This window comes from Corythoichthys intestinalis, chromosome 1 (assembly GCF_030265065.1).
Source record: "Corythoichthys intestinalis isolate RoL2023-P3 chromosome 1, ASM3026506v1, whole genome shotgun sequence".
NCBI classification, from domain to species: domain Eukaryota; kingdom Metazoa; phylum Chordata; class Actinopteri; order Syngnathiformes; family Syngnathidae; genus Corythoichthys; species Corythoichthys intestinalis.
In genome coordinates, this window is record NC_080395.1 from 5,734,965 (window position 1) to 5,762,775 (window position 27,811).

Below are 27,811 nucleotides of genomic sequence, written 5' to 3' on the forward strand. Positions count from 1 at the left end.
AAAGAACGAATTGTTCACGACTGATACAACACTACTCTATTATTATTATTATATATCGAGCGAAAACATGGCATGTATAAAAGGCATATTGACTAGCAGTATAAACTGTGACAGCTTTGTCAGATGTAATAGTGCAAGCTTGTATGGGGAAATAAGTTGCAGTCAGAGCAGAAAAACGGGAAGTAAGAGGTTCCGCTTTTCAGCACAGCCTAAGATGACACAACTGCGTAGCCCGATTGCGTGTTACCAAACTAAATTTTCTTTGACGAGCTGTGTTCGAAAAGAATTTTTCAAACAATGCCATGTTATAATGTAAGATGCAGTTGTGATAACAAAATGGCCATATGAGACTAGTGTTGTGCATGTAATAAAAATATTATGTTCGTCTGTAGAAGTAAAAAAAAAAAAAGCACAACCATTGGACTGCTTTCTACAGCTACTGAAGCGGCAACCACAGCTCTGACGGAATGAGGAAGCGCACATGCAACATTAGCAAGCCGAGAAGAATAATAGGCAATAGGCCTAAGTTTATCACCATATCTTTTTGTCAAAACAGATGTTATGTATTAACCTATGCTATCGACCGTTCGGATAAAAGGCTTAGTATAGTCTGGCAATACCAGAGCGGTGCTAACTACCAAAGCTTGTTTAAGTTGACAACAGGCACGTTCAGCTTTGAGTGTTCATGTCATGATGAGACCCAAAAAGGACATCATTTGTCGCTTTGTAAGCGGTTCTGGAGCTTGCAACACGGCAGCTTCCCTGTCTTCTAAAATGAATCTGCCACCCTTGCTCTAATCATGCCCCAAGCATAGACTTCATAACCTATTGACCTGATACATCGTCATTCTTTGTGTCACACCTTACCATAGGGGGCCGAGCCGCCGAGCTTCATTTAGTAATATTCAGCCGAAGACTGCACACGCTCTTTCCGAGCCGGATTTTAGCTTGGATTTTTGAAGAACTACGAAAGCTGTACCGCATACAAACAGGAAGGATTGTCTCAGGAATGATTTGTTCGAGGATTCAAAGTAAATGTTTTTTGTTTTTTTTTGTACCATGCATGCAACCGCTACGGCATTGGAATCATTCTTCGACATACTGTATATTCTTTAAATAGATGCGCAACTGCTTGTTTTTTTTGCTCATTTAACAAAGACTCGAGACAGTTTTACGTCCGTATCTATGAAGAATTGGGTGATTTAAGCATTTATGCACAATAATTTTGAACGGAAAAAGCCATTGTGGCAGCCCCCTTATCATAACAAAGAGCTAACAGACTAGCATCATTCTTCGACAGATTTAAGTAAATTCAAACTGCCCGTTTTTTTGTGCTTATAACCAAGAATTGAGACTGTTTTACGTGTGCATCTAGTGTAAAATCAGAGAATATTATAGACCCCATTCACGTGACGTCATAACACCGCCCCCCTGACTTGTGCCGCCATATTGTCCGTCAGCTCATCGTGTTTACATACAGTGGGGAGAACAAGTATTTGATACACTGCCAATGGGTTTTTCCATTGACTGTGTATCAAATACTTGTTCGTAGTCTCCATCTGATGATGTCTGCGATCGTGTTGGCATCACGACTATTGATGTTTTCGCCGCTGTCTGACGGCTGTCGACACAAACGCATCATGGCCCGAGATAAACAAACGGTGCTGCTTTAGAGATTTGCCCTTTTAACAACGGGCACACAGTAACTACTAAAATGACCATTTATCTTCTCTCTTACTGCAACCAACCGCCACACATGCCTTCACCATTTTAATGAATCAATGTTAACGATTGTCAGGAAGGTTTTTGGGTTCGTTTACTAAGCGGTGATTCCTGAGACAAGCAGAAAAACACGCAGTAATAGGAGGAATGTATGTAGCGGTAATTCAGTGGGGAGAACAAGTATTTGATACACTGCCAATGGGTTTTCCCATTGACTGTGGGAAAACCCAAAAACCTTCCTGACAATCGTCAACATTGATTCATCAAAATGGTGAAGGCATGTGTGGCGGATGGTTGCAGTAACAGAGAAAATAAACGATCATTTTAGTAGCTACTGTGTGCCTGTTGTTAAAAGGGCAAATCTCTAAAGCAGCACAGTTTGTTTATCTCGGGCCATGATGCGTTTGTGTCGACAGCCGTCAGACAGCAGCGAAAACATCAATAGTCGTGATGCCAACACGATCGCAGGCATCATCAGATGGAGACTACGAAGCTCGTCGCCACGGTCGCGCAGCAAGAAGGTGAGCGCAACAAAATAGCCGCCCGTGTGAAATGTCCCCCCCCGACGGGAGCGCCCAAACGGAAACGACTTTCTTGTACCGTGAATATGTATTATTTTACTCTGCTTGAACTTATTAATCTTATACTGTGAATATGTATTATTTTACTCTGCTTGAACTAATAAATATCATACCTGTGTGATTGTCATTGGGATATGGTCGTGAAAGCTTGTAGACTAATACATTTCTGTTCAAAGATGGTTATGCGGCCCAGTCCACGATTTGTTGTTAAAGTACAGTACTAATATTTTGTGCAATTTAATTATTTAAAACTGATTTTACAAACATTAATCCATTACTGTAATGCGTCCATGCAAACATTTGATGTTTTCACTTCAATAAAGTGTTATTAATAAGCGCTCCCGTCAGGGGGGACATTTCACGCGGGGCGGCTATTTTTCGGCACACACCGGCCCGTTGTCGAAGATGCCGTTCAAGTTTCATTTTCCAATCGTGACAACGGTGACGCTCACCTGCCCAAATGTCGGTTTATATTCGGGGCGGGGCCGGTGCCGATTTTGGGTACCCGACTCCTCATCGTGACATAAACTGGAGTATGATTGGAAATTTTGTGGTCTCAGGACGAGCTTTGAAGCACGGGACGGGACCGGACGGGAGGAAACATCGGTTTGGGCATCAAATATGGATCTGGCGACTGGATCGACCGACGCTTTTCCAAATAACGGCTTTTATGCAACTCATCCAATGAGTTTACAGCGTCTGAAAGCACCGGGGCTTCCATAATTTGCAAGTGAATCCACCTTTAGAAACTACGATCAATGGCAATACGGACACACAATGACAGACAATATGGCGGCACAATACAGCGATCACGTGATTGTGTGACGTTGGTGATTGGGGTCTATAGTTTATTTGAACATTTCCAGTCTGGCTTTCGAGCTCATCATAGCAACTGCATTAGTCAAAGTAACTAACGACTTGTTACTAGCCGCTTACGTTGGATTACTCTTGATCCTGGTTCTGTTGGACCTGAATGCAGCCTTTGACACAATCGACCATAATATCTTATTGCAGAGACTAAAATGTGACATAGGCGTAAGAGGAGCAGCCCTCTGCTGGTTTACAACATATTTATCTAATAGGTACCAGTTTGTCAATGTAAACCAGCAATCATCACCGCACTCTAGAGTTATGGTGTACCGTAAGGATCGGTCCTCGGGCCCATCTTGTTTACGCTGTATATCAGGGGTCTCCAAACCGGTCCTCGAGGGCCGCTGTGGGTCCTGGTTTTTGTTCATACCGATCAAGCACAGACCTTTTAACCAATGTGGTTTCTACTAAAACAAGCAGCACCTGACTGCAATTAACTGACTGCACTTATAAAACACCAGATTGGTGAAAAGGTGTGGTCTTGTTTTGTTGGAGTGAAATCCTGCACCTACTGCGGCCCTATGTGGAATAGTTTGGAGACCACTGCTGTATATGCTTCCTCTAGGTAATATCATCAGAAAACATAGCATTAACTTTCATTGTTATGCTGACGACACACAACTGTAACTGTTTATCAATTAAACCTGAGCAGATCAGGTAAGTGGATAAGCTAAGCTCCTGTGTCCAAGATATAAATACCTGGATGAGCACCTACTATCTTCTACTTAATCCTGAAAAGACAGAAGTCCTTATAATAGGCCCGAAAAGTGTGAGAGACTCTTTAACTGCCCGGATAGTCACTCTGGACAATGTAAGTGTAGCCTCCAGCACCACAGTTAAAAACCTAGGAGTTCTATTTGACCCAGACTTATCGTTTAAAGCTCATATTAAACAAACATGCAGAATGGCCTTTTTTCACCTGCGCAACATAGCCGAAATTAGAAATATTTTATCTAAAAACGATGCAGAAAAACATGGATTACTGTAACTCCCTACTTGCTGCTTGTCCTAAAAGGTCTCTAAAAGGTCTTCAGCTAGTCCAAAACGCAGCAGCATGACTTTTAACAGGAACTAATTAAAGAGAGCACATCACCCCTGTGCTCCAGGCCCTTCACTGTCTTCCAGTCGAGTTTAGAATTAAATTTAAAATCCTCCTTCTTACATTTAAGACCATGAATGGGTTGGGCCATCTTATCTCACCGACGTTCTGGTTCCATATCGGCCCAACAGAACACTCCGCTCTAAGAATGCAGGTCTACTGGTAGTTCCCAGGGTTTCTAAAAGTACTGTCGGAGCTAGAGCCTTTAGCCACCAAGCCCGTTTTATGGAGTCAGCTTCCAGCTAATATTAAAGAAGCCGAGACAGTCTACACATCTAAGATTAGATTAAAAACGTTTTTATTCGACAAAGCTAATGGTCAGGCTGGTTGAAATCGGATTAGACTCACAGTTCAGTCTAAGCTGCATTAGAAGCTATCATGCTGGGGGAAGTACAGCCACTGAGTTCTATCTCCTTTTTCTCACTCTACCTACCACTTGTTTTACTTTATTTCTATTTTCTAATGTTAATATCTAGTTAACTAGTCTCTTCATCACTAGTCACCTGGTGTCCCCTAGTGGGGGAGGGGCTATTTTTCAGCTGCTGCCTCCTGACTATCTGGACCCCTGGCTGGATGGACGTCCTCGTTGCCACCCCCGTCTCATCTGGCTAGATGGACCTCTTCTAGTTCCTTTACTCTACTGCAGCTTTACATACTGGTAAATGTTGTTACACTTATATAGCGCTTTTCCACCTTTCAAGGCGCTCAAAACGCTTTACACTATCTCACCATCCACCTACTGGTGACGCAGCACCAGGAACGTGGGGGTTCAGTGTCTTGCTCAAGGACACTTAGACGTGTTCATCAGGGCGGAGAATCGAACACACAACCTCTGGGTTGGGGGACAATTACTCTACCACTGAGCCACGCCACCCCATACTGTGACTCCGTCTGCTAATTCCCATTAGCAGTCCTGGTGCATCCTGTCTATCCGTCCTGGGAGTGGATCTCTCCTGACTGTGGTAATGTTTCTCATTTTCTCCCGAAGAGCTTGGACTTTTTTTAGTTTTTCCTTGCCGACATGGAGGGTCCAAGGATGGGGAATGCCCAGGACTTGAACTTTATTTATTAATCTTTGTTTACTTCATTTGCTGTTTCTGACTGTGCATCATATTGCCTCTGCAAAGCCCTTTGAGACAACCTTGTTGTGATTTAGGGCTATACAAATAAAAGTGAATTGAAACAAAACCAAAACTTACTATAGCATATCCTGGTAAAAACATCTCAAGTTACAGGAAAACATCTCCGGTAGGGGAAAAACACCTCAAGTTATGACCTGGAACACCGGCACTGGCTAAAACGATGATGAGCTCAGTCTGATAAGCCACAGTCACCCATTGTATACAATCAAGGCATATTGGAAAACACAGGAACATAACAGTCCATATTTTGATTCAGTCTAAAATAGTCAAGGCTATGGAAAGGCACACTCAAACAGGTTAATATAACAATGATGCTCTATGCCAGGGGTCCCAAACGACCTGGCCGCAGACCGGTACCGGTCCGTGGCGCATTTGGTACCAGGCCGAGCAGAAATAATAAATAATTTATTAACGACTGCATTCTGGCCGATTGACTTTGGCCTGTGCCGCTTAACACACCAATATCCCTGTCTACTCTAGATATACAACTACAGGATAGGAGGTCGTCATAGAAATGCATTGATTGGGCTGTTAGCACTAAATCTCGTTTTGCATATCTATGCGCGCTTGGACTCGATAATAACGTATGACGTAGGCCGTCGCCAATCACATTTCTTCCCGGAAATAATTAGCCCCAACACTAGAATGACTGAATAACAGACAGCTTTGGACAGACTTTTTACGTGGAAAAGGGAACCTGACGAGCCAGAAGATGTGCCTACAACCTCGAAGAAAACAACATTTATGCTACTTCCCAATCCCTAAAGACCCACGAACTGCGAAGGAGTGAATTCGTGACCCGTATGTGAATTCGCCGTGTCGTTAAGCATTAATTTACGCCATTTCCGTGTTGCGCATGTATGTTTATGATGTAAATAGTTTTTTTGCACCATTGGATAACATTGTGAGTCCAACTGAATGTAAAAGAGGGCTTTTTTCACCGCCACAAAAGCTTTGGGAGCAAAATCTTATAAGGGTGCAAAATTTGACAGAACACCGGTCCGTGAAAAAAAGACCCAAATCACACCGGTCCGTGGTGCAAAAAAGGTTGGGGACCCCTGCTCTATGCTACAATGTTCTCATGTAAGCATAACAAAAGCATGCAAAATATGATGTTTAACGGTTGTGTTTTAAGCATGAATAAAATTCTGTCACAAGAATCACGTTTTTCGAGACTTATTTCCTCCTCTGATCCACCTTCAATTTAGTATTCCGACTCGTGGCACAATCAAGTCGACGAGTCCCGACTGCTGTTTTCCATTGAGTCAAATTCCTTTTGCTGGAATCCTTACCTTTGATGACGTTATCGGTTTGAACGATGCAGAAGCAGAAATTATATTTCTTGCACAATTTCAATATACGGATGTGTGCGAGTCTTGCTCATTGATTTTTGAATACTCTTTGACAAGATTCAATCATTTTATTCGTTTGAGGAAAAAAACGTGATCGTGGCAATTTAAGCCTACATTCTGTTGCATTTCTCATCTTTATATGAAGCGATTCCCGGAATTGGTTCTTCTCCGTAGCTCAAAAAGCATGTTGAAATCAATGTGGGAATTTTCAGTATCTTGTTTAACATAAATGAACATAAAATATCCAATGCAATAAATTGAGCTTCAGAAGTGTAATGCACATTTATATAAACTACCATTCAAAAGTTCAGAAATTTCCTCCTTTTTGAAAGAAAAGCAGTTTTTTTCAATGGAAATAACATTAAACTAATCAGGAAAAACATTCTATACATTATTAATGTGGTAAATGACTATTCTAGCTGGAAACATTAATGCAATATCTACGTAGTTTTGTAAAGAGGCCCATTTACAGCAAAATTTACTAATCTTTTATTTATTTTATTTTATGTGTTTGTTTTATCTTTCAAAGTTGACTTATTTTGCTGTGTTTTGCTATGTAAAGCACTTTGGTCTCCTTGGCGGATTTTTAAATGTGCTATACAAATAAAGTTGATTGATTGATTGATTGATTGATTGAGTGTTCTAATGGTACATTGTGCTTGCTAGTTGCCTTAGAAAGATAATAGATGATTAGAAAACCGTATGCAATTATGTTGGCACAGCTCAAAACAGTTTAGGTGGTTAGAGAAGCTATAAAACATCTTCCTTGGAGCTAGTTGGATATCGGGAGCATCACCTTTGTGGGTTTGATTAAACTCTCACAATGGCCAGAAAAAAAGACAACTTTCACATGAAACTTGACAATCTGTTCTTAGAAATGACGGCTAGAATAGAAATTGCTGAGAAATTGAAGATTTCCTATAACGCTGTGTACCACTCACAGGCGGTTTTTGCTATGGGCAATGTGGGCGACCGCCCAGGGCGCAATCTATTTGGGGGTGCACAAGCGCCGTTGAGAAAAAAAAAAAAAAATCCACTAGTTTTCTAGACTAATACCGCTCATTTCCACGTCAAGTTAGTAGAGTGGGCGCTAGGGCGCCCCTTACTATCATGTCAACTGCTGCTGAGAGTCGTGTGTGTCAGAAGAAAAGGCAGGGGGAGACGAGAGGGGGATCAGCTGCTCGCAACTGCAGAGTGAGTGAGCAGGACGAGTCTCACTCACTCTCAGAGGAAAAGCAAGGAGGGGGGCGGGGGATAGACTGACCTCTCATGATCCCAGGCCACACAACACAAACTCCTGCTTCCAAATAAATTGTAATTAATTCATGAAATTAACATAGATATTATTAAATGTATCAGGTTATGACATAACCCAATAAATGTCTTTGTAAAATGTTAAAAAAAAAAAAAAATTGGGATTGGGTGCTGATGGGGTGGTTCGCCCAGGGCGCGAAAGTAGCCAGTACCGCCACTGGTACCACTCCTTCAGAGAGCACTACAAACAAGATCTAACCAGAGTAGAAAGAAAAGCAGGAGGCCCCGCTGCACAACCGAGCAAAAGACAAGTACATAAGATTCTCTAGTTTGAGAAATTGTTGCCTCTCAGGTCCTCATATAGCAACTTCATTAAATAGTACCCGTAAAACGCCAGTGTCAATGTCGACAGTGAAGAGATGACTCCGGGATGCTGGCTTTCGGGGCAGCGTGGCAAAAAAAAAAAAAAGCCAAATCTGAGGTACGCTAATAAAAGGAAACAATTAATATGGTCAAAATAACAAAGACATTGGACATAGGATGATTGTCAAAAAGCGTTATGGACGGACGCATCATAGTTTGAGGTGTTTGGACTTTGGATCAAAGAGAAGAACATTTGTGAGATGCACAACAACTGAAAAGATGCTGGAAGAGTGCCTGATGTCATCTGTCAACCATGGTGAAGGTAATGTGAAGGTATGGGGTTGCTTTGGGGCTTGTAAAGTGGGAGATTTGTACAAGGTCAACAGGATTTGAAATAAGGAAGGCTATCACTCCATTTTGCATCGCCATGCCATACCCTGTGAACAACGCTCGATTGGAGTCAATTTCATCCTACAACATGAAAATGACCCAAAGCACACCTCCAAATTATGCAAGAACGATTTAGGAAAGAAGCAGGCAGCTGGTATTCTATCTGTAATGGAGTGGCCAACACAGTCAACAGATCTCAACCCCACTGAGCTGTTGTGGGAGCAGCTTGACTGTATGGTATGCAAAAAGTGCCCATCATACCAATCCAACTTGCGGGAGGTGCTTCTGGAAGCGTGACGTTTCTCTACATGACCTCAACAAATTAACAGCTAGTATGTCATTGGTCTGCAAAGCTGTAATTGTTGCAAAGGGAGCATTCTTTGATAAACGCAAAGTTTGAAAGAGAAGTTATCATTTCAAATTAAAAAAAACTATTTCTAACCTTGTCAATGTCTTGACAGTATTTTCTATTCATTTTGCAACTCATTTGAGAAATAAAAGTGACTTTTGAAGGAAAACACAAAATTGTCTGGGTGACCCCAAACTTTTGAACGGGAGTGTATCAGGGTAATGACTATATATCAGAATGGTGATATATCACCTTATTGTCTCGCCAAGAAGCCACATATTGTTTTCAAAAGATGACATGTTTAAAAAAGGAAGCAGTAGGTTGCTAGCCAATTTTTCAACTACAAGAATTTCTGTATTACTACATTGGCTGCCAGCGACGTCTAAATGATTGAAACTTTTGAATCGATGTCCACAAGTTTGCTTTTCCCCTTCATCTTGTCGGAACGCTAGAGGCTGGTCCGGCGACGTCAAAGAGTTCTCTCAGGGCGAGTTACATTTACTTTTCGACTAACTTTTGAAGAAAAATGTACTTCTATGAGTAGTTTCACCACGCCATCCATTGAGTCGAAGAAAAAATGCTACCCTTACTCTGCTAATTTGGCCTACGATAGTCGTTCGTGACTTCACCAAAAGTAGGTGGCCAAAAATTATACTCAAGTTAGAGTAGCGTTACTTCCAAATACCGTAATATTGCTTCAGTAAAAGTAGTCATTCGACAATATTCACTCAAGTACAAGTAAAAAAAAACATTATTTGGTGAAAAGAATACTCAAGTCCTAAGGAATTACCGATCATTACTATTTAAAATCATGTCATCAGAGTAGCGGGGCGGCCGTGGAGCAGTTGGTAGCTGGAGTTGTCCTCGGACCAAAGGGTCTGCGGTTCGATTCCCGGCTATGACGGCCCACTGTCGAAGTGCTTGTCCTTGGGCAAGGCACTGAACCCTGATTTGCCTCCAATGGGTTGACAGCGCCTTGCATGGCAGCAGTGTGAATGTGTGCGTGAATGGGTAAATGTGTGCTAATGTAAAGCGCTTTGGGCATGGTAACCATGCCGATAAATGCGCTATATAAGTACTGTATTTAGTGTTATTTGTTCGGACATATCACTGCTCATAAATGTCATAAAAATAACATGGACATCTGTCCAGGTAATTGTAAAACATCATCATCTTCTCTAAAATTGCCCTCCCGCTGTGATTAGTACCTCGTTTTCTTGACCATACTTGTTAAGTGGATGAAACATTTCCAGTATGTTTATTCAAGTCTTTGTGGATTGTTTGGTGATTTTTCAACTTTCATTTCAGGTTAGGGTTTTACTGTTCTTGTACAAAATAACATTAGATCCTCTTTTTTGACATGAAGAGGTAAAAATGATCATGTTTAAAACGATCATGTTTAAATTCGAAATGAGCAAAACAATTTCAAGTGTGCGTGTGACCTTTTTTTTGAATTTTTGAAAAACATGAGTTAAACTTTAATAAGGTATTTATTGAACACATTGGCTGCCGTTGGCGGTGCTGGAAGTCCAATCCATTTGCTCATTCCATCCCAGTCTAAATGGATTGGACGTCTACTCGTGACAAACATATTTCAATTCATGGCAGAAAATAACTGCCAGCAGTTTGGTGGCAGCATGGTAGAGCTTCCCCTTAAACTTCACCTGCCAGTAGCAGCGTTGCAGAAAAACACCCGACGCCGGCGGGGGAACCTCCTCAAATTCGGTGAGCATGGCCGCTTTTGCCGTTAGCGCCGACACCCGGTGCTCTTGAGGTCGTTGGACAGTAGGTAGCGCCGAACTAAATCTGAAGGCGACGTCTCAACGTCTTCTTAAAATAAATATCGGGAATGACTCGACGTTCTTGACTCAAAGTCCGACTTCTGAGGGATCAACCTGAAGACAGACACAAAGAATCGGAATTGAACGTGAATAACGCCAGGGTTTCCCCTACAAATAAAAGATTGTGGCTCGCCGCCATGCCTTGCAAATGAGATTTTTTTAAAAAAGATTTAAAGATACATTCTAATTTATAATTTGGATAATTCAACAAGACGTCTAAATGAATATATTTATATACTGTAGCTAATTAATAACGCAGTATTTGCCATTAGTCATCTGAAATAGCACATCAAATACAAATAGTTCCTTTACGCGCTTTGTTTTGATAATCACATCGGTTATCCTGTTGTGAACTTGCGCCCAATATCGGCGCGGACTGCGCGGAGTTGGAAATCAGGGGGAAAAAATTCCACAGAAGGCTATTTCAATTTAAGGAATGCAATTCCAGTGTTTAAGCCTTTGAAAATGACCTTAATATGGACATTGGACGTAACGTTGAAGTTCTTTATGGCGTGTCTATGACCCGAATTGCCGCGTCCTAGTAGCGCATTTGCCTCAGGCTAGTGAAACGAGGAGTAGAAATAACCAAATGGTTATGGCAAGCGTTGTATTTTAATGTTGCGATAACATGTTCAAAAACGGAATGATGCAAGATTACAGCTGGAGACTCAGCTCAGGAAGACGCACTAAGTCCAGGGAAGGAGAACTCAAAGCAAACACAGGCAATCAGGCACACAACATGGACAGAAATTGAAAAATTCAAGCCTTGGCTGTCCCACATAAATTAAGGTGAGTATTAAGATTTGTGCAACTATTATTTTTATTCAACATAATTATATTGTTTTAACTTCAAGTGCTCGTGACACAAAAAAAGCATTTGTATTTCATATTTCACGCGGTATTTTATGCTCCTGAATGAAAAGGACAGCTAGGATGTGTGTGGAAGCGATCGTTATATTAAGTCAATTTTTTAAATCCCGAGCTACGAAAATGAGATGTTTGTGAAACACTGGGATCACGTTTAATAAGGAGGAGGCTTGCATTTTGTGGGTGACAATGCTCCCCGTCCACCAAAAAGTCCGCTCGGCTGACGACCGGCGACTCATCGCGCACCATGGATGCCGGCCGACGAGCGTCCCTGGTCGGGCAGCCACGCGCGCTCGTTTGCGGTTCTCGATTGTGTCCAGACTTCCACCCCCCATCGGTCTTCTTCGCAAGCCTGCCTATAGAGGCTATCCTCGGCTTGGCATCAGGCAGACGTCGGCCAGTTTGTCCACTGAGAATGCGCTATTTTCGGCGTTCATTCCCCCCTGCGCCCCCGGCGACGGGTACTGCCTGGCTGCCGAGCCCAAACTCGCTCGCTGCCTGTGGCTTGCCGATCGGTGAAGACAATCACCCCCACTGCCTTGTGTGACACGTGCCGGGGTAGTTTTGTGTGATTTTTCCTTTTCGAAAGGCGAGAAAGAGACTTGGAAGTGAGGCTCGGCTCGGGTTGGCATGTTGCCTAGCTGTCACGCCTCCTGTTTTTTTTTACGCTCTTTCCTCAGTCTCCGAAGCCGGGGACAGGGAAATGACAAAAGCCGGACAAACTCCGGTGGCATAAAATACCGTTCGGGAGATTTAAGAAGTCGGTAGTTTTGACCATTATGCAGTAGTTTAGCCCTGCCGTACTGAATAAATACTTTTTTAATATTTCATATTCCATTTGGCACAAGACTGTTATTTGTCACGAACATACCATTTATTTAGCAATTGGGGAAAAATACTTAAATAAAAAGCATATCCTGTCAAAATACTGGAGGAGAGAGATTAAAACAATGATGACATTTTGCTCCTCTGCAGCTGTAGGCGCTAGAGCGCTATAATGACAGGAGTGGCTAAACTGCAGGTTAAAAGACTCATTTCTCGTCATCTGCGCTTTGCCAAATAGTTGTATGCAGTCAGATCGTCTCAAAATATTAAAAAATATCAAAAAATTTATTTCCAATAATAATGCACGGTGGCCAAGTGGTAAGCACATCCGCCTCACGGTTCTGAGATCATGTGATCAATCCTGGTCTCCGGCCTTCCTGTGTGGGGTGTGCATGTTCTCCCCGTGCCTGCGTGGGTTTTGTCCGGGGACTCCGATTTCCTCCCACATCCCAAAAACATGCGTGGTAGGCTGATTAAACACTCTAAATTTTCCATAGGTATGAGTGTGCGCGTGATTGGTTGTTTTTTTCCCCAGAGTGCCCTGCGATTGGTTGGCAACCAATTCAGGGTGTACCCTGCCTACTGCCCGTAGTTCGCTGGGATAGGCTCCAGCACCTCCGCGACCCTCGTGAGGATAAGCGGCATGGAAAATGAATGAATGAATGAATAATAATGCTATTTAAGATTTTTTTTTTTTTTTATCGGGTCACAGGCGCTTTAACCTTGTAACACCGAATGTGTCGGCTGCGACCCTTTACCCATATTATCTTTGAAGTCTCGTCACGCTGTAGTTACGTCACCCATGTGCAACTGCCTGGTCTCATTTGAAAGTGCGTAAGTTGAGGTCCATGTCATTTTTGACTTCAAGTCAAGTAAAACGGGAGATAATGTCATTTGAGTTTTATTGCACTCATGGATAAGCATTAAAACGCTGCATGGACCATGTGTTTATGTCCATATTTCCATCATTTCTTGCCCTTTTTCAAAACCGAAAGCACCACCAAAGACGTCATATCCCAAGAGCCGTTGTGGGGTCAAGAAGGAGGGACGTAATGTTAACATTTTTTAATAAATTGCCGAGCGAGGCGCCACGTAAGGAGAAGGAGGCAACATAGTGAGCGACGGCCGGTTGGATTGAGCGAGCAACTTTGAAACATGCGGAATAAATCGAAAACTAAGTTTAGCGCAAACTTATGCATAATTTCATCAACTCAAGGAAGAGGATGAGCCGGATTTGCCGTTGTTTTACTCGGGTGAGCCGGCGTCTCGGCGAGTAACAACAGCGCGCAAACGTTGGAAGAGTGGCGAGTGGGCTGTCTGACGTAGCTCTGTGTTCTGTTCAAGAGCAAACTTTCTTAAGTCGCACGCCTGGAAAAATTGAATTGGACTAGGTTATTGTCAATATTTTTTTAGGACTTTTTTTTTCAATGTTATATTTGATTTTTTTTTCTTCACTATCAATCTTTTCAATTTTTATATACTGTAGATGTGTGTGTTCGAGAAGGTTGATTGCATGTACCTGTGTATACTTTTGATAAGGTGATGTGTACAATTCCTCACCTCACAAAGCGATATCCTCCAAACCCTTTTTATGTTCGATGATATATATGTTAGATGATACATATGTTTATATATTCCCTATTTTACACTGTATATAAAGGCCAAAAACACCTATGACCATACCTGCTGTTTGTGTTGAATTGTCAAACATAAAACTATTCAGTCTTATTTTGTTCTGTTGAATGTTTACCCTAACAAGTTGAATAAATATTATCAAGCTTCAAAACGGTTGGTCGAGCATGTTTGGTTGTCAATGGGACATCAACATCACAAATTTTCTAAAATGTTGATTATCATTGGTCAGTGAAGAAAACAACAATTTGGATATGAAGATTATGGTGTCCTGAAAAAAGGGACCCAACCTGGACATTGTGAACAATTTTTTCTTTGAAATATAAAGGCAACATTAGAGGCATGCAAATTCGGCCAACATTGGAGTAGGTGTTAAAGGGTTAAGGTACGGTGTTGAAAAAGGTTTGTTTATAACTTGGCACACCGCTTGTCCCAAAAATTACAAAACAGATGGTGAATTTGCATTGAAACTAGTATATTTCATCTCATTGAAACAAATATATTTTTATATCAGTTTGTAATAGGGACTAACTTTCAAACAATCAGAAAAGTAACTCCCTCAAAGACACTTTAGTTTTGACTTAAATTGCATTGACTAATGTAATCTTTGAAAACATGGATTTGAAATACTGTAGTCCTAACGGCTAATCCAGTTTACGTGTATGTAAATTACAGATGTTTGTGTGTCTTAATTTCCCATTGCTCTTTTTTTTTTTTTTGTATGGGTGAAGACTGAGACAGACCTGAGGAACCGGCTGGGGACAATCTGGTGGCACGCATCACATTGACTATATAAGGACCACTTATTGCTGATTTCCTTCATGAAAGAGCCTTCAAATTGTTTTTTAAAAATCAAGTGCAGGCAGGATGCAAACTTTGCAAATAGATCTTGTTCATGGTTCTTCTTGGAAAAAATGAAATCTATTGATAATAATCAATAATATAATAAATTGTTTTAAAAAAAGAAAAAATCCTATTTGTCATGATATGAAAAATATTCCACCACCGCAAGCTGTCTGAATCCGATGCAGCCCACCACCACCACAGCTTCAAAAAATTCTAGCGGAAACCCTGAACACTCTGACAAGCAACATTGTTTTGATCCTACCAGACGTTCTGCAGGCAATAGCTGGGATCCTCTTGGATGTCCAATAAGACCCTCTTTCCTTCTTTTCCTATTCTATTAGAAGTCAGGTCCAGCTTTTGAAGATGGGAGGGGTTTGACTTGAGCGCCTGGGCCAAAAAAACGCATCCTTTATCCGTGATCTTGCAACGTATCAGCCTGCAACAAATGATATAACTGCGTGAAGTCAGGAAGGGAACCAGGAAGATTACCAAAAAAAAACAGCACATCACAAAACCCTGTGATAAATCTGAAAAAAACTAATCGTTTTATCCAAGGGCATAGGTTTGCATAGGGACGATAGGGACAAAACACTACCAACTTTTTAGGATGCTCAAATTGTCCCCACCAACTTTTAAGCAACCTTATATGCATTATATAATGTGTTCAGTTATGTATATAGCTCATTTAGATTGTCTTCCTATATGATGTGACGATAGAATTGACCCTAGCATTATTAAGTGAATTATTTTTAATATTATCAAACTTCCATTTACCCCTTTTTCACTTGCTAATGAGCCAGTCCATGTTTTTTTCCTCAAACGCACGTTTGATTGGCTGATTATTCCCACCTCCCACCCCCACTCTCTCACAGCACAGAATTACGTTACATGTCGACATGCCGCCGCCTCCTCTGCCCGCTTCGAAGAGGAGGGATATTAGGAGGAGGAAGTTCATACCGCAGGTATTAATGCACAAATCCGATTTTTTTTGTGTTTTTCCGACTCGAGTGAGGCATTAAGTTGACGGTTTGAATGGGACAAGTCGCACAGAAGTGAACCATTTCAAATCCGATCTGGGTCACTTTCGTATGAGGTGTAAATCCGATCTGGCCCACAGTTTTCCAGAACGTGGCGGCGATCCGAATTGTCAAGTTTCCCAAGTCGGAATTCATGCAGCAATTACGTCAGCAAAGAGCGACAGGAACGGAGGACGGCAGCGATTTAGGCGTTAGCGCCCAGCTTGAACTCGGCTTTCTGAGAAGAGGCGAGCTTGACAACAGTCAGAAAAACAATAAAATCACGAGTCAAGGCTGAGAATGCTCGGTTTTCTTTCTGTGTGGTAAATGAGCAGTACTCTATTTCAGTATCGCTTCCATGTTCAAGAGTCAGGGCAAACTGACTGTACTGTATGTGCGTGCGTGCGTGCACGACGTACACACATACGGTGCATGCCTTCAATCAATCCATATAAACTTTGAATATAAGGGATTATTTATGTCTCTTAATTGTGTCCTCTTTTTGGAAATAAAAATATGATCAACCTAGAATGATGCAGAGCCAGCATGTGTAGTCATTTGTTTTGATGCTTCTGCGCATGCGGGTCCGTTCGCTCAGCGCCTGTCGGACTGCGAGTTAATGCACATGCGTAACACTTGAATGTGCTCAATGGACAAAGGCAGTCGGAACGGCTACGCCAAAAAAAACCCAGATATTACTAAAACTCGGAATTGTGCATTAAGACCTGCGGTATGAACCTAGCCTAATTAGAAGTTGTTGTTTTTTCCAGCCGGCAGCCGCTGTAAGTAATAGCAAAAGTGAAAAGGTGGCATAACGCAGCACTAATTTTGCTACTGAAAGTCCGACCTGCATCTCAGTTGAGCATTACCATTAAATTAAACTGTGTGAAGTTGCCAAACTGATCAGGAAGCTGCTTCAGTATGGAGGTAGATTTGTGTCTATTTTTCCATTAAAAAAAAAGTCGCTTTAATCAAAATATATATTTTCAATCCAAAAAAAAGTCACTTCAATCAAAAAAAAAAAAAAATGTGTTTGAATGCAAAAATTAATTTGAAAGAAAAAAAATGCATTTCAAAACTTTTTCTTAGATTGAATTTTCTTTTTTTGATTGAAACAACTTTTTTTGATTGAAGTAATGTAGTTTTGCGTTTGGGCTAGAGCAGGGCGGTAAACCAAAAATTTACCGGTACCGAAATTCTTCACGCTGACAGACGTAATTTTGACCATGTCGGTGAATTTGGTAACTTAATAAAACAAGAAAATACAGTCTTTTCATCCCGCTTTGACACTGTGTTGTTCGGCTATGTTCATTCCCCTTTAAGAAAGCAGTCAGTGTGCTTACGTATGGAGTCACATTGTTATCAGGAAGCCAAACAAACAGAAGCCCGGTAGGCTAACGCTAGCGGCTAACGCTACAAGCAAACGCGATGGAGTGTGGCTTAAGGGAGGTTCGCCAAACTTTCACCAGACAATAAGTAAACTCTTGGCGGCATCCAGACAGGCGTTCATCCGCTGTCCTCCCTTGTTCTCACGATTTCAGGAGAGGGCGCTTTCAGTGCTTTCTACTGGTAGCCAGGCCACAGGCTAACGCTAGCGGTTAACGCTACAAATGAACGTGATGGAATCGGATAGCAGCTCTAACCTCGTCGAAACGGCTGAACTTAATGAGTGGATTGGGCATGGACTGCATCTAGCAATTAATAAGTCGCGTTATTTTGTATCTCTGTATGTGTTGTATTTCTTTGATATCTTATATGATGGTAAAGCATTCATCATAAATTATAATCCAACTGTGACCGTTTAATGGCCACAGCTTTTTTTCTGTATGTCCTTAATTCTGTGTCATTACTCCCATCATAAAATCTTAAATATTTCATTTCAATCAATCAGATCAATATAGCTTTAATGTGTGTGTGTCTGTATTGGGGTTCATGTGTGCTTGCATGTATTAAAAAATGCACTGGGAAAAAAAACCTGAAACCTTGAAGTACACACTTAGTAATTATGTCACTGCAGCCATTAACAACAAATTGTCTTTTTGAAGTGTACTGTTCAGGCTGTAATTCATTTGTGTTACAAAGACATGTTTGCACAGGCATATTGATTTTGACAATATATATTGTTCAAGCCATACAAGCTGTTATAAATGTTCATACTTGAATTCTCATTGTTTACAATTAATTTTTATATACTTAATGTTTAGACTGCATGTACAATTGTTAAATAAAATTCAAAGCTGGTAAATAAATCAATGAGAAACAGTTCATCTGTAATCCATGCACTTATTCAGATTTTTTCAAATTATATAACGGTCCGCTTGGGCGAATTTATCGTCATTTATCGTTAAATCTGCTCAATTTACCGTGATACGTGCTTAAGGCCATATCGCCCAGCCCTAGTTTGGGCCACATTTTGGCTAGGACATTTGTGTCTTTATATTCAAACAAAAAATAAGTTGCTTCAGCCAAAAAAAAAAAAAAAAATCAAAAGAAAAAATCACTTAAATCGAAAATGAAAACATTTCAATCATAGAAAAAAGTTTTTGTATGTGAAGAAATATTTGAAACTCAGAAATGTGCATTTGAACTCTTCATTTTTCATTGAAAATGTTTTCTCTGATTGAAGCAATCCTTTTTGCGTTTGGGCCATGTTGCGGGTGAAGTTTCACATTTTTGTCGAGCAAAAAGTTCTGTCAGTCACGCAGTGAACGAGTCAAAAAGTGACAGGAAAGGACTTTGTGGCATATTTGTTAATGTGGAGCCTATCATGTGCTGCTCAAACACACAAAAACACCACGAAAACCTAGCGTGCATGGTTTAGTGTACTACTTTTCTCAACAAACTCGTTACTACATATGACGACATACTATCAAATTTACAGAAGTTGAAAATTATTTCGCAAAACAAAAACAAAAGGTGAGCTGCGGACGCGTCACGGCAGCGCAGGGGGGAGAGAACTGTCAATTTATGGAGGCTTGCTTACCAAAATTAATATTTAGTGTAATCACTATAATACTGATTTGCAATGAAACAGTATATACATGTAATTTTTCCCCCCGAGTTTTTTATTTTTTCTGTGTCAGGTGTTGGTTGGTTTGACTAATGAATTTCCATCCGTCCATCCTGCGCTACTCAACTGGCCAAAACGTCGCAATATGTCTCCATTTTTCTTAACAGACTGATGAGAGCGGAAAGGCGACACTGTAAAGACGAAACAATTATTTCTCGTCAGCATTTGACGATCTGAGATGAGGGGACGACAGAAGAGCTGACTGGATTATACATTTATTAATACCAGTGCAAAAATATTATTACAATAAGATCCTCTTAATACTGGTTTGCAATGAAACTTTTTTTTTGGATCAAAATTTAGTACTCTTTTCATTTCAGAGCAACACATTTGACAACCAGCTATTTAAACTTTAGTTTTAATAATAGTTACCAAAAATAATATTGATGAGCATAAAAATAGAAACACAAATGAGTGTCAAGTAAATATAATGTGTTGGTCGTTCCATATTTAGAAATGAAACTTTTGATTTCTCTTTTTATTCGCGTGGCAGCAAGCGTGTCACGGAGGCTGGTAGCGGCAATGTTGTGCAATGTGATCAAGATCCTGCTAGAGAAAGTCCGTGCGCCGCCGAGCCTACCCAAAAGGAAAATGTTTAACGTGTTCCTAAATCAAAATGCATGCACGAGCCACTACTTTGATCCCATAGAAATACGATTGACGACGCGGAAGTTCTCCTTCGCTATAGAGTCTACCCACGCACCACGTGTTCGCTGTAGGGTTCCGCCCACTTGTCCGTCATTTTGACTCTGTATTTGCATTGATTTCAATTGATGGCGCAATTTAAAATGCATTTCATGGAAGACCCGGTGCTTTCTGATGCCGCAAACTCACTGGATCTGTTGCATAAAAGGCGTTATGAGGAAAAGCTTCGTTCTATACAGTCGCCAGATCCATATTTGATGCCCAAATCGATGTTTTTCGACCCAATGTCTTCGCCCTGTCTGCCTGACATCTGCTACGCTGATATTTAAAATGATCTTGTCCACACAAAATCAGCCTATTCTCACGAAAAACTTCAAGAGCTTGGACGCTTATAAATACTTCGTTGCTGGTTGGGTGAAACAGGTCCTCGTTTGGCAGGAATCTATCTTGTGCTTGGAAAGGTGAGTTACGAAATTTTCCATTCGAATTCTTCTGTTATTGCTAACATCCACTGTCAAGTCTAATGTATTTCATGTCGTTTGTCAATGGAGTTAAGGCTTTCAATGTTTATATGGTTTAGCGATAGCACGCACTACATACATACGTGTATGTTGTCGGCGATTAGCCTAGCAATGATCTTAATTGTGGTTATTTGTCAGCCCCATAGACGAGGCCAGTTTCTTTTACTTGGTACCAGCTAAATATTATTCAAAAAATAACGATGGTGGAAGATAGGGAAGTCACAAACATCTTGAATTTGAAACTATGTCGTACTACGTCGTATGTTGTCGGCGATTAGCCTAGCAATGATCTTAATTGTGGTTGTCAGGCCAAAACCCTCTAAATATATATTAAATGCATCTTACCGGATATAAAATGACTACTACATAGTCTCTGGTGATTTTTTGGTGTCCAATTTTCACGTCGAATTGCAGCCGTCCATTTCGCTCTTCTATTTGGATCCCTCGGAATACGGTAAAATTTCAAGTCTCTCCTTCCATCTTCTCTGTTAGTGCAACCAACAGCCACACACGCCTTCACCATTTTGATTATTAATGTTAAGGAGCAGAAAAACACGCTGTAAATAGGAGAAATGTACGTAGCCGTAATAGGTTAACACTATGTTTTGACGGACAAGTGGGCGGAACCCTACAGCGAACACGTGGTGCGTGGGTAGACTCTATTGATGCTGCGGGGGAGAGACGAGACGAGACAAGGCAGCGAAAACAGAACGATATAGTCTGTCACTCACTTCTGAATCTACGACGAGCGACCAATTAGGGGCCTGTGTGCAAGAGGGGGCGGGTCCAAAAAATGTCACTTCCCGTTCAGTTATATTGCTAAGCGGTCTTTAGTGATTCGTTTGGCAACGTCATTTCCCGTTCACTAACCGAACGATTCATTTGGGTGGGTGGGGGGTTGGAGAATGGGGGGGGGGGGGGGGGGGGGCGAACGATTCGTTGAACGATTTGTTTGAATGACCAGGAATGGATTCGTTTACTCAAGTGAACGACATAGCCCTTCACTAGTCGCTTAAGATACGAGGCTTTACACCCCTGTACCGACACGTCGCCACACCCCGGTTGAACGCCGATTGCCATCCGTCACGTCAGGGCTGCGGGTCAAGTTTCCCGTGTTGAATCACATTAAGCAGCAGGCTCCGAGCCGAGCCGAGTCCGATGGCTGGCTGGAACACTGGTGGCCGTTATTCTCGCTTCATCGTGCTTTTATGGCTTACGCAATTGGCGGAGTCACTTGTCACTTAAACATGTCGGAAGTAGCGGCAAAGCTGGATCGTTGTGTCAAAAGGATTCAATCAAAACTTTTTTTACTTAAAAAAAAAGTGCATTCAAAACTTTCAGTACTTCAAATAAATGAGTTCAAAACTTTTTGCTCTCCAAAAAATTGACACTTCAATAAAAAAAATATATCTCTCAATTAAAAAAAAAATCAAATATATCTATATATATTTATATATATAGATATTTTTTTTTTTTTTAGGGAAGGGCAATTTTATTTTTGCAAAAGATTTTTTTCTTTGACTGAAAATAGTTTTTTGATTGAAGCAACTTTTCCTGGGATTGAGTGATTTAGACACAAATGTCCAACCCACAATATGGCCCAAACGCAAAAAGGATTACTTTCATCAAAGAAAACAGTTTCAATGAAAAATGAAGTGTTCGAATGCAAATTTCCGAGTTTCAAATATTTTTTCGAATTCAAACATTTTTTTTCTATGATTGAAAATTTTTCATTTTTGATTGAAGTGATTTTTCCTTTGAAAATATTTTTTTTTGTTTGAAGCAAATAATTTTTTTTGATTAAATAATAAAAACACAGCTGTCCTAGCCAAAATGTGGCCCAAACGCAAAACTAAGTTACTTCAATCAAAAAAAAAAAAAAATTCAAAGAAAAAGTTTTCAAATGCATTTTTTGAGCTGTTGGCTGTGCTTGTGGACAAAAGCAGTCGTGCGTTTCCGAAAGGAAGGCTCTTTTTTATTTATTTTTATTATTCCCTGACTAAGAATTTTTGTTATATTTAGTTTATTTATACAGACAATTTTGAGTGGTGTTAAGACAAATGTTTATTTTTTTGCATTCCTGAATAGTTAAGAGATGATTAACAATTTTGTATTTTAATACACAAATTTGTATTCAAATATTGCAATTTAAATTTCCGAATAAAATCCAAACATTTATTCTGGAAGTTTTCAAAATGTTTCCTTTGTAGTTTTTGAAAACAAAGGTTTAAATCAGTCTAAATCTACTAGAAATAAGTGAAATTATCTGCCAGTGCTTCAAGTAAATTTTAATCCGATTTCCTAAAGAAAAATAGCTAGCTGAAAATAAACTTAACAGACTTATTTTAAGCAAAGAGCTTCTATATTTAATCTTAAAAACACTTGTCAGAAATGTTCTTCAATTATATATTGTTCAAAACATTATTTGAAAGCATTTTTTCTTGATTTAGGTGAAAAATGACCGACTGATTTTTGGGCTTAATAAGAACAAGTGGTAATATTTACTAAAGGTAAATGTAAGAATCTGACACATTCATCTGTTAACTAGGCTTTAAAACTCAAAACAAGATGAAGAAAATTATTAGACTAGATTTAAGAAAAACGATCAGATTAACACATTATACTGTAAATTTGCAGTGTGTGAGTTAGTGTCAGTCAATACAGATGTACAGTGGGGCAAATAAGGATTTTGTCAACCACTAATTGTGCAAGTTCTCCCACTTGAAAATATTAGAGAGGCCTGTAATTGTCAATATGGGTAAACCTCAACCATGAGAGAAAGAATGTGGGGGGAAAAAAACAGAAAATCGCATTGTTAATTTTTAAAGAATTTATTTGCAAATCATGGTGGAAAAGAAGTATTTGGTCAACACCAAAAGTTCATCTCAATACTTTGTTATGTTCCATTTGTTGGCAATAACGGAGGCCAAATGTTTTCTGTAACTCTTCACAAGCTTTTCACACACTGTTGCTGGTATTTGGGCCCATTCCTCCATGCAGATCTCGAGAGCAATGATGTTTTGGGGCTGTCGTTGGGCAACATGGACTTTCATCTCCCTCCACAGATTTTCTATGAGGTTGAGATCTGGAGACTGGCTAGGCCACTCCAAGACCTTGAAATGCTTCTTACGAAGCCACTCCTTTGTTGACCTGGCTGCGTGTTTGGGATCATCGTCATGCTGAAAGACCCAGCCACGTCTCATCTTCAATTCCCTTGCTGATGGAAGGAGATTTTTCTGAAAATCTCTCGATACATGGCCCCGTTCATTCTTTCCTTTACACAGATCAGTCGTCCTGGTCCCTTTGCAGAAAAACAGCTCCAAAGCATGATGCTTCCACCCCCATTCTTCGCAGTGGGTATGGTGTTCTTCGGATGCAATTCAGTATTCTTTCTCCTCCAAACACGAGAACCTGTATTTCTAGCAAAAAGTTCTATTTTGGTTTCATCTGACCATAACACATTCTCCCAGTCCTCTTCTGGATCATCCAAATGCTCTCTAGCAAACCGCAGACGGGCCTGGACGTGTACTGGCTTCAGCAGGGGGACACGTCTGGCAGTGCAGGATTAGAGCCCCTGGTGGCGCATTGTGTTACTGATAGTAGCCTTTGTTACTGTGGTCCCAGCTCTCTGTAGGTCACTCATTAGGTCCACCCGTCTGGTTCTGGGATTTATGCTCACTGTTCTTGTTATCATTTTGACGCCACGGGGGGAGATCTTGCATGGAGCCCCAGATCGAGGGAGATTATCAGTAGTCTTCTATGTCTTCCATGTTCTAATAATTGCTCCAACAGTTGATTTCTTTACACCAAGCGTTTTACCTATTGCAGATTCAGTCTTCCCAACCTGGTGCAAGTCTACAATTTTGTCTCCGGTGTCCTTCGACAGCTCTTTGGTCTTGGCCATAGTGGAGTTTGGAGTGTGACTGACTGAGTTTGTGGACAGGTGTCTTTTATACTGATGAGTTAAAACAGGTGCCGTATCGAGTGGAGCCTCGTTAGACCTCGTTAGAAGTTAGACCTCTTGACAGCCAGTGTTGTTAATCTTACTGAAAAAAAGTAATTAATTATAGTTACAAATTACTTCTCCCAAAAAGTAATTGCGTTACTAACTCAATTACCTGAATGTAAGAGTAATTAGTTACTTGGCAAAGTAATTGGTGATAATTACTTTTTTTTTTTTTCCCTCCAAAAAAAAAAAAAAAAAAAAAAAAAAAAAAAAAAAAAAAAAAACATTGGCCACACTATATGAAGTTTTTTGTGGAGGTTTTTGGTACAATTGGCCCGAGCCCAATTCTTTACCCTAATTTACCCTTTACCCTGAATCAACTGTTAAAAGTTGTTAAACTTGCTCCCATTATTGCATTAGTTCCCTTCTCTCTACTTTCGACATATGAAAGTTTTAAAACTGTTTCATCATTTAAAGATAGATTCAAGTCAAGATTTTGCCGATTTAGAAGTATTTTAGATAAAAAGTTACTTAGGTTCGCGAGGAAGGTTCTCTACAAGAGCCGTCCTAAAATGCCTACTGCTTTAAGATGGCGGCTGTCATTTTGCATCTAGTTATATCTATATACAGTACAAGTGATGTATCTACCATGTCTACCATATCTACAATAACATGCGGGCGTAGTTTGTCGGCTATCGGCTACAACATGTATTATTGGGGCTACCTAGCATCGCGTTTGCTCGGCGTTACAACTTTCTTGCCTCCTCCCCGCTCCTGCTCTGCTCTGTCGTCTCGGTGAGTCCGTCTCCCTCAGACTTTTCGACCAATATAGTAACGCATAGTAACGCATGCCTTTCCGTCTTCAGTAACGGTAACGGCGTTGCCAAGATGAGAAAAGTAATTAATTAGATTACCCACTACTGAAAAAAATAACGCCGTTACTAACAACACTGTTGACAGCCAGAAATCTTGCTTGTTTGTAGGTGACCAAATACTTATACTATTATTATTATATAAATAAATTCTTTAAAAATCAAACAATGTAATTTTCTGTTTTTTTTCCCACATTCTGTCTCTCATGGTTGAGGTTTACCCATATTGACAATTACAGGCCTCTCCATTCTTTTCAGGTAGGAGAACTTGCACAGTTGGTGGTTGACTAAATACTTATTTGCCCCACTGTATTTTATCATTTAGCCTATTAATTAATTAGATTCTTATTGGTGAGAAATGTAGCCCTGGCCGCCGTTCACACAGTCTGTTGGTCTTATCATGTCCCGTCCACAGCAAAATGTGTACTGTACATGCAGGTTGTGTTGTTATATCATCCCTACCAATATTGAGACCAAACGCCCTTGGTTTTATCGATATGATGTATTCTATTTTCAATCATCAACAGGAATGCTCATGTGCTGGCTGTGACGGTCTTTAATAGTTTTTTTTTTTTTTTTTTTTAAACCTGTCCTGTTCAGCTGTTTGACACAGAGAATGGAAGTCTAAGTGCCCGGATTCTGAACAGTTTTAATGTTTCACATTGAGAGTCTGACATACTCCCATTGTGATCATTCAAAATACCTTTTTATTATGACAAAGCAGCGAACAGGAAGGGATTATGGGGGGACAGAAGAAAAGAAATACAAGAGAAGAAAGAAAAGAAACACATACACAAACAACAACGAGAAATACATTGAACATCTAAACTAGTTACTAATATGCTGGTGCTATCGTCAGCGAGATGTATTTCCGGTTTACACCATGTGGGGGCCTATTGGCCAGTGAAAGAGGAGAATGGGGGTGGGGGTGTCTATAAGACTATAAGCTAAGTGATTGAAAGGGGTAGAGTGTACACAAATCAGTTCTGTGATCTAGAACCCAGTAATCGTGTGAATCTCTTATGAGTGAAAGCCCGTTGGCGACCAAACCTACGCCGCCGCATCGCCAATCCCGGCACCGGAACCCCCAACCCGAGCATGCCCTACCACATCCAGCAGCACGCAAGCCCCACCGGGCGCGCGACAGCCACGCAGACGGGCGGAGAGACCGCGCGGGCACCAACCCAGGGCCACGGCCCACACCCAGCGAGCCCGGGGAGGCAGGGCGGGCGGGGGGGTGGAGGGGCCATGCGCAGCCCATCCCTCCTCCAACCGCCCAGCAAAGGAGCCACCGTCCCCCCCCCGGGCCACCCGCGCACCCATCAACCGGCCTTCAGGGATGGCAGAAGGGGACGCATCACCAACCCCACGCCTACACCCACCCCCGCCCGCCCACCCAGGCCACGAGCCACAGCCACAGCCCCCCAACCGGCACGGCACGCCACGAGACCCCCAGTGGCCCACCAAGCCCCAGGCAAGGCAGGGTCCCCCGCCGGTGCAGGCGACACCCCGCTGATACACCGGCGCCCAGCCAGCGACCCTCGACGGAGCGCAGGGCGGACGCCCAGCCAGAGAAGAGAGGGGAAGGCGGAGGCAGGAGAACGCCCAGGGACTGCCATGGGGCGATGCAAGATCGGAGACCCGACCCCCCAACCCACTCCCGCGGCCGGCAGCCGAGGCAGAGGGGAGGCCACACCCCGGGAGCCACGCCATATAGAAAAAGTGTGGGACCCACCTACCACCCTATTACTGTGGCTGCCAGGTTCCCGACTGGCAGCCATCACCCAGCACCGTGATGGGGGTGTGAGGGGAGGGTAGTGCAATGTATGCATTAAAATAGGAGAGCTTGGCTTGGGGCAGTGGGACCGCAGCATGGAGTTTCTGTCCAGCCGCCCGTCCCACCGCCCTTTGCCAAAGCTCTCCTGTGGAGTATGATGTGTGTGGTGCATTTAAAAAAGGTGCAGGGATGGCGGGGCCTGTGGTGAGGAGGCAGCTGTGAGCCCCCCCCCCCCCCCCCCCCCCAGCAGGTCCCAACCATCCCACAACCTTGGTGTGTGGTGCATTAAAAACAGGGGGGAGTCGGGCTGGGACTGTAAAGCCCCGTCCCAACTCTCCCCGGAGAAATGTATGAGCATGTAAGTGCCAGGGTGAAAAATATTTACAGTGCCGAAGTGAGAAGTGCGTGAGTTAAGAGGCAGGCTCCCGCGGGCGTGGCCCCGTCCACCAGAACCACCGGCCCCAGGGCGGAAGAAGCGTCAGGGCCCCGATCAATCCCCGCCCCAGACCACCCACGGCGCCTCCGCGACCGCCCACCCCCCTCCCACCCACGGAGCACCCACCCCGCACCCCGAGCAGGCGCCACACCAAGCGCCGGCGACCAGGGGGCGTCCACCCCACCGGCAAGGGACCTCACCCTAGGCCCCGCGGGCCCCAAGAGGCCCCGCTAACGACCCCGCCGGCCGGGGGGCAGCCGCGGCCGCCGCGGCCCAGGGAGGCAGACAGGGCCGGAAACAGAGCAAGGGGAGAGAAGCGCACCCCCCACAACCCACCCCCGGGCCAAGAGGGGCGCGCGGTATGGCACCAGAGGGCACCTCCCCGGCACCCGGTA

At 42.1% G+C, this 27,811-nt stretch overlaps 1 protein-coding gene across 1 annotated transcript in view; it reads right to left on the reverse strand.

Moving 5' to 3' along the window:
* Positions 1–8,348: 8,348 nt before the first annotated feature.
* Positions 8,349–27,811, reverse strand: part of LOC130910048 (NACHT, LRR and PYD domains-containing protein 3-like) — a 37,425-nt gene continuing 17,962 nt past the window's right edge. Inside the window, exons 13-14 of the mRNA XM_057827120.1 lie at positions 15,396–15,569; positions 8,349–11,017 (exon numbers count right to left, since the gene is read on the reverse strand). Coding sequence (XP_057683103.1) covers positions 10,954–11,017; positions 15,396–15,569 — 238 coding nt within the window. The 3' untranslated portion in view covers positions 8,349–10,953. The remainder of the gene's footprint in view (positions 11,018–15,395; positions 15,570–27,811) is intronic.